The sequence below is a fragment of the Medicago sativa genome, chromosome 7, assembly GCF_051527215.1.
Source record: "Medicago sativa cultivar Bolivia chromosome 7, Bolivia_mono, whole genome shotgun sequence".
Classification (NCBI taxonomy): Eukaryota; Viridiplantae; Streptophyta; class Magnoliopsida; order Fabales; family Fabaceae; genus Medicago; species Medicago sativa.
The window spans coordinates 83,912,056-83,919,261 of NC_140755.1; the positions used below are offsets into that span (position 1 = coordinate 83,912,056).

General features: G+C 33.9%; 1 protein-coding gene across 1 annotated transcript; it reads left to right on the forward strand.

Moving 5' to 3' along the window:
• On the forward strand, positions 1–6,528 carry LOC146909419 (cationic amino acid transporter 2, vacuolar-like). Its single transcript, XM_085722974.1, has 14 exons — positions 1–316; positions 770–971; positions 1,492–1,576; positions 1,873–2,013; positions 2,210–2,328; positions 2,416–2,512; positions 2,854–3,026; positions 3,112–3,178; positions 3,645–3,803; positions 3,949–4,186; positions 4,447–4,543; positions 4,685–4,797; positions 5,300–5,375; positions 6,043–6,528. Exons 1-14 carry the CDS (start codon positions 190–192, stop codon positions 6,197–6,199), a joined length of 1,851 nt encoding a protein of 616 aa, XP_085579100.1. The 5' UTR covers positions 1–189; the 3' UTR covers positions 6,200–6,528.
• The last annotated feature ends 678 nt before the right edge of the window (positions 6,529–7,206 follow it).

Here is a 7,206-nt window from a genome sequence, read left to right on the forward strand (position 1 = left end):
ACCATCAATAAAGAGGGTTCATTCCTCCTTATTCTGAACCTACCCACAATTTCAAACTAATTCTACCGATTAAATTTCCCACTTCATTCATTGCTCAAAAATCTAGACTTGTGGGACTAGACTAGACAAAACAAGACAATCATTACTTTGATTCTAAACAACGTTTGTTGTTGTTGTTGTTTTTCTTTGATGGGTGGTGTTTCACAAAAGGGTTCATGGAGATTTTTCACTAGAAGGAAGCAGGTTGATTCACCAAGTCAAAACACTAAGCCTCTTCTTGCTAAAGCGTTATCTGTTTCTCATCTCATTGCAATTGGTACTAATTCAATTCAGCTCAAAAAGTTTCATTTTTTATCCTTTTTTTTCATCTGGGCTTCTTTGAATTCTGTTTTGAAACATGGCAAAATTGTTTTGTTTATGTTTTCATGTACTTTCAGTTTGACCCTTTTGATTTTTTTTTTATTCAAAAAGAGATGATGTGTGTAAAGTACAGAAAGTAAAAAGTGTGAGATATAGAGATAAACAAATAGGGTGTCAGATAGTATGTTAGTGTTTTGATGTTCTTTGAAAATGGTGTTTTTTTTTTTTGTTTCTGATAGTGATAGTTGATCATGTCAGCCTTCAAACTTCTCCCGCCTTTTGCTTAGTGATAGGACAACATTTAGCTTTGATTGTTTCTTTGCATCAGTACATACACATGATTTGGTTTATAGTTAACTGTGTTTTGGAAATTGAGTTTGATGTGTTTTTTATGATGATAATTTACTAGGTGTTGGTTCAACAATTGGTGCTGGAGTGTATGTTTTGGTTGGAACAGTAGCTAGAGAGCATTCTGGACCATCTTTGGCTATTTCTTTTCTGATTGCTGGCTTAGCAGCTGGTCTTTCTGCTTTTTGCTATGCAGAGTTGGCTTGTAGATGCCCTTCTGCTGGGAGTGCATACCACTATTCATACATATGTCTTGGAGAAGGGTACTCTTTCTCTCCCCTTTTCATCCTTTTTATGCTTTGTCCTTTTACCTTTCTGTGTTTGAATTAGATTCTGTAAAATTCATTGAAAAATTAGTTTTATTGTATTTTTTGGTTTCACAGTAGAAATCATCAGCGTTGATTTTGTTTCTATCTAATGTGATCTTATTATCAGGATGAAATGATTTTGTCTCCAAAACTTGGTTTTACTAGAAATGATATAAAGTAGCTTCTGTGTTAGGTTAGCAAATTCACACCAAGTTTTAACATGTTTGAGTAAATTGATTCCTGTTTGAACACATCTACGTGAGAAAATGATTTTAACTAATGAACACTGTTTAAAAATCGTTGATTTCTGTAAGTATATCTGACTTGTTGTTTTGGTGCATACTTTTTTCCTCATGCTCATTATATGGTGGTACTCTGATACTAATATAGATAAAGACCTATCTTATTTTTTCTTTATGAGGGTGGAGGTTTTCTATTTGGAAAATGTTGATGAAATTGATTTCTTTGTTTTCAGTGTTGCTTGGTTGATCGGCTGGGCCTTGGTACTGGAATATACGATTGGTGGCGCTGCTGTTGCTCGTGGCATAACCCCTAATCTTGTATGGTGTCCTTTTAACTCTTCTGTTGAGTTTTTGCTTGCTTTGGAGTATGTTTATTACATCTATAGTCCAACTTTAACTTTTTAATTCTTTAGTGAGTGAACCAAAAAGGAAACATGACCTGTCATTTGCAAAATCACTTTATTTCTTCAACATTGCAGCAAATAAAGTGAATAGTTTGGTGTATGAATGTGAAAATCATCTGTTTTTATTTCTCTGCTTTTGTAGTTTTGAATTTCTATTGTATGTTTTATATGTCTTTATGCAATCTAATATAGATACGTTTCTTTGTATAGGCTCCACTTTTTGGTGGTCTAGACAATCTACCGTTCTTTTTGTCACGGCAGCATATTCCTGGGATTGATATTGTCGTGGACCCATGTGCAGCAATTTTGGTATTACTTGTTACAGGACTCTTATGTTTGGGGATCAAGGAGGTAATCCTTTTCATTCAGCAATTATTCAAATTTTATTTAGTTTATATATTTCTTGACCGTGTGAACTAGAATGTTCTCTTCTTGGTTGGTGTAAGCCTCCTTTGCACATATTTGCTCTTTATTTTTTTTTTAATCAAAATATCCAACTGTTTTGTTCTGGGAGTTAATTTTAACTTTGACTGCTACATACATGCAGAGCACAGTGGTACAAGGCATAGTGACATCAGTGAATGTATGTGCATTGCTTTTTGTGATTGTTGCTGGTGGTTACATGGGATTCAAGTCTGGATGGGCGGGATATGAACTTCCTACTGGGTACTTTTAATCTTTTGTTTTTCATTTCCACATACATGTTTGGTTTGGCCTCTTATTACTTAAAACTTGTCTATTTTTCATTAATAGATATTTTCCCTTTGGAGTTGACGGGATGCTTGCTGGTTCTGCGACAGTCTTTTTTGCATATGTAGGTTTTGATGCAGTTGCCAGCACTGCTGAAGAGGTATAGACTACAGAGTGATAGTGCACTGTCATATAATCTATATCTACATATATAATTTCATCAGCAGATTTTGGTGTACGCAAATTTAACCAATTTTACCTTGACTACAACTTTTTATTGGGCCACATTGCCACACAAAAATAACTTCCATGAGTGCAGTTTCCTTTCCTTCTTACCGTAACTTATGTGTGTGGCTCTTTTGCATTAAAAAATAATCGTTTTTTTGTTGTAAAAAAACAAGAAGAAAATGTAGACAGATTTCTGCTAGACCTACTATTGATATATAATCGAGGGATGTTCAATGGTTTAAACTTGCTGATAATGTTTCACTTCATCGACAGGTGAAAAATCCTCAACGAGATTTGCCACTAGGCATTGGTGCTTCACTGTTTCTGTGTTGTGGAATGTATATGCTGGTCTCTGTTGTTGTGGTTGGTTTAGTACCTTATTATGCAATTGATCCTGATACCCCCATATCCTCTGCATTTTCCGACCATGGGATGCAATGGGCCGCGTAAGTTTATAGTTTGTAACTTCATAAAGTTTTGGTGGCTCAATATAGATAGTTTTAAAGACAAGTTTACTGTTTGTGATGGCAGCTACATTATAAATGCTGGAGCTTGCACAGCTCTCTGCTCAGCGTTGATGGGTGGGATACTTCCCCAGGTAGATTAATGGATACCTCTGAAATGGCCAATTATTTATTCTTCCCTAGTATCAACTGATTATAGTTTTTGATCTGTAATTTCTCTTATATTAGGTGAGGGTTGTTGTTCACCTTCATGTTTTGAATTAAAGTTATGATTAAAATTAGAAATTGTTGTAGCACTTACTAAATTATCATTATTAGGAATAAATATAAAATCTTGGTGGATGTGGAATGAAGTGTATGGTTTATGTTAAACAATAGTAAGACTCAATATATAAGGACTGTTCATATCTTATAAGGACTAGTTTTAGATATCTTGCATTTCTTTTGAATCATCATCATATCCAAATATAAGTTGCATTTCTATTGCTGGTTGATGCTGTTATCCTTTTCCATTTATCACAAAACTTCTCAGTTTTTCTTTATAAGTATTTGATTTGACGAGCAAAAAACTGAATAGTATTTTTGTTCAATGTTTCGCAGCCACGAATTTTGATGGCAATGGCAAGGGATGGACTACTGCCACCATTTTTTTGTGACATAAATAAGCACACTCTAGTTCCTGTCAAGGGCACAATAATTACTGGCCTAGCTGCTGCAGTCTTAGCATTTTCTATGGAAGTCTCTGATCTTGCAGGGATGGTAAGTCCACTTTATGTAATTGATAATGGAACATACCATGAAAGAGCATGCTCTCATTATATAAATGAATAATAACCACTCAAGGAAATGTATGTGCAGTTTATATTAGTATAGTACCGATATGTATTTTGATTTTCTACTGCAGGTCAGTGTGGGAACTCTTTTAGCATTCACCATGGTGGCAATATCTGTGCTGATCCTAAGATATATACCTCCAAATAAAGTCCCAGTGCCTCCTTCTCTCCAGGATTCAATTGTAGAAATTAAAGTCGAATATGAAGAGGAAAATATCGGTACTTCTGAAGACACAAAATCTTTAGATGTTACGCGAGATTGCTCCATTGATTACCCTCTTATTTCTAAACACCGTTCCAAAGACAACTGTGAGTTATAACTTTCCTTCTCCTTTATCAACCTCTATCAAACATAAGTTATTTTAGTGCTAAAAAAATATAATCTATGTTACTATAGATTTACTACAATTCATCTGCGTTAATTTAAACTTTGTCAACGTCAAAAAAAAAAAAAAAAAACTTTGTCCAAACTTAATACTTATTATAATCTCTGGTCTTGCCTTTCTTTCTGTTATTTGGCATCTGTTGTTTTTCTCCTTACACCTTTTGTTTTGTTGTTTTGGATGCAGATCTAAATAGAAGAAGAGTTGTTGGGTGGACCATAGCGATCATATGCTTAGGGGCGTTTGTCCTCACATATGCAGCTTCATGTTTAACTTTCCTTAGGTTAGTCTAATAGTTAATACACATTTTTTTCTCAAACTGCACTTGCAGTGATGATTTATGCACTTCGTTAGTGTTTGTTGTACCAGCTAATGATTGTTCTTAGTGTTAAGTCTTCTCAACACTGTTTTATGCTATTACCAGTTCTGTTCGCTTTGCATTGTGTGGAGTTGGAGGCACTCTACTTGTTTCTGGATTCGTCTTCCTAACCTGTATGGATCAAGATGATGCAAGGCACGACTTTGGTCACTCTGGAGGTATGTCTTACCATCATATCCTTGTGTTTGGTAAATTTATTTGTATAGTGTTAGGGTTTGTTTGTATTGGCTTATTTGAGTTTATCTATTGAAGTAAAACCTTGTGAGACTGGTTGAAGAGAGCTTATGGAAACAACATATGACATGTCTATGAGCTGTTTTTAGGTTATTTTTATAAGCTCTCCAGATAGCTTATGAAAACAGTTTATAGCTTAATATGAAAATATTATGACTTCATTTATCTTTTATTAAAGAAATAACTTAGACATAAACACTTGTATGATAAGTTCTTATGCTATAAGAGCTTAATTAAGTTGTTTATCTAATTAGGACCCTAGTGTGAGTAGGCGCATCATTCCTAGCTGCTGATGTCGATGACATGTTGATCTGTTAGTATCAGGCATTAAACATATTGAAAAAGTGTTCTTTACCACTAAAACAAACTGAGAGAAGTAGGTTTGCCATGATTCCTGTTCATAATTCTATCATTTACCATTTGCAGGTTTCATATGTCCATTTGTTCCACTGCTTCCTGTAGCTTGCATTCTCATCAATTCCTACCTACTTATTAATCTTGGGTAAGCATTAATACTTAACTTTCACTTGTTTAATATGCATATGGCTAATCAAGCTACATTTTCCAGAAATTCAATGCCTAAATAATCTTTTAATTTCTGTGATATAGGATATTTGCTTTTAGTCTGCATCATCTTTTTTGTCAGTTTTAATCCCTGAAAAATAGGTATTTTGGAATTAGTATGCGTAATATTTGATTCATGTAGAATTAACATCCCCTCAAAATAAAATAGTTTTCATATTTTAGACACCAAAATGAATATAGTTCCACATGTGACAAGGACTATATAAACTAAATATTACCAAGACTAAAACCAAAACATCGAAAAAGAGATACTTTGTCCTATTTATCAGGGATTAAAACCGACGAATATTTTTTGTAGGGATTAAAAATGAAAAAAGTATGTATTACAATGACTGTAAAGTTATTTAAGAAAAAAATATTATAAGGACAAAGTTAATGGAATTTTATCTCTGTTGTCTGTTTTTGAATTGAAATGTTCATGTCCCAAAAATAAACTGTAATTGAACATAAAAAAATAAAAGAAGAAACACAAGGACAAAATATTAAGTTATCTTCAATGTCTTGTGTTGAATCAGTATTCTCTGTTTAGATTTGTTTAATTATTGAGTTGAATGATTTCTCTAAATCTTGTATGTTTCTTTCAGAGCGGAAACATGGTTGCGTGTTTCTGTATGGTTGGCAACAGGACTACTAATTTATGTGTTTTATGGCCGAACTCATAGTTCTCTAAAAGATGCAATTTATGTGCCAGTAAGTCAAGTTGACGAAAGATATCAACCTCCCAGAAGCCATGTTGCTTAAACTCTATAGAACTTAGTGTGTAGAGGTTGTTTGACAGAGATTCAGATTAAGTTGCAGCTCTACAAGTTGTATAAATCCTTGTACAAAAGAAAATGCTTTCCAAGCTTAGGGCCCTATATTTGTTTTCTTCTAGAGAAGAATGTCATTATTAAATGGATTAGTTATATCTCTTCTTCCTCATTAATTATTTACAATTTGTATGTTATCATGTATAAAAAAGTAGTAGGTGACAGTACTTGTGTACTGGTTGGCTTCTTGTAACAAAAAATGTAAATATTATGAAATTGATCTTTTATTTAGTTACATTTATTCTTTGTTTTGTGCCTCAATTCCTTGATTCTCAAGTCTATTATTTTTTAAACAACTAGAATATTAGAGGATAGTTCCCTAATATGAAGCATATAGCCTAATAGGATTACAGCGCATTCTACGGTGCACTAGCAAAGTATATATCATTCACGGTGCACAAGTAAAGATGATTGTGAATGAAGAGGACTGGGATGAGTTCCAGAGTTGTTTGTTGATGGATGTTATGTTAGTGTTTGTGAGAACCAATGGTGATGAGAGAATGTAAGAGAGAACCATTTTTAATTAGAGACTTCTCTTTAAAAAATGTCCCCATAATTTTTCAGTTGATACAAATGAGAAACTGGGAATCTGGGATGAGAGAACAGTAATTGAAATAAAAAGTATTTGGTGTTGGGGTGTATTATAGTAATCATAGAACTTTGGGATCCAATGGCTGAAATCAAATATTTGGACTCACCCACGGTGGGAGACTTATCAAGCTCTCGGACCCTAGACTGAGCCTAGGATTAGTACGTAACAGTTGCATTGCCCCCTCCCTTGAAAAGATTTTTATGTGCCACCAGTGATAGTCTCAATATAGTTCACTTCCATCTAGCTACTTTATTCTATCACTTAAAATATTTCAGCAAATGTCTATGGTGATGTGTGATTGAATTATTGTGTAAAACCTTTTGCATATCCAGTAGTACTGGTGCAGC

What these genes read in the sequence shown, in the direction of transcription:
- LOC146909419 (XM_085722974.1), top strand. Translation starts at nt 190, where the DNA reads ATGGGTGGTGTTTCACAAAAGGGTTCATGGAGATTTTTCACTAGAAGG. An exon ending in GTGGCATAACCCCTAATCTT is followed by an intron (nt 1,577 to 1,872) that starts GTATGGTGTCCT and finishes TTCTTTGTATAG; the next exon opens with GCTCCACTTTTTGGTGGTCT. An exon ending in CGACTTTGGTCACTCTGGAG is followed by an intron (nt 4,798 to 5,299) that starts GTATGTCTTACC and finishes TACCATTTGCAG; the next exon opens with GTTTCATATGTCCATTTGTT.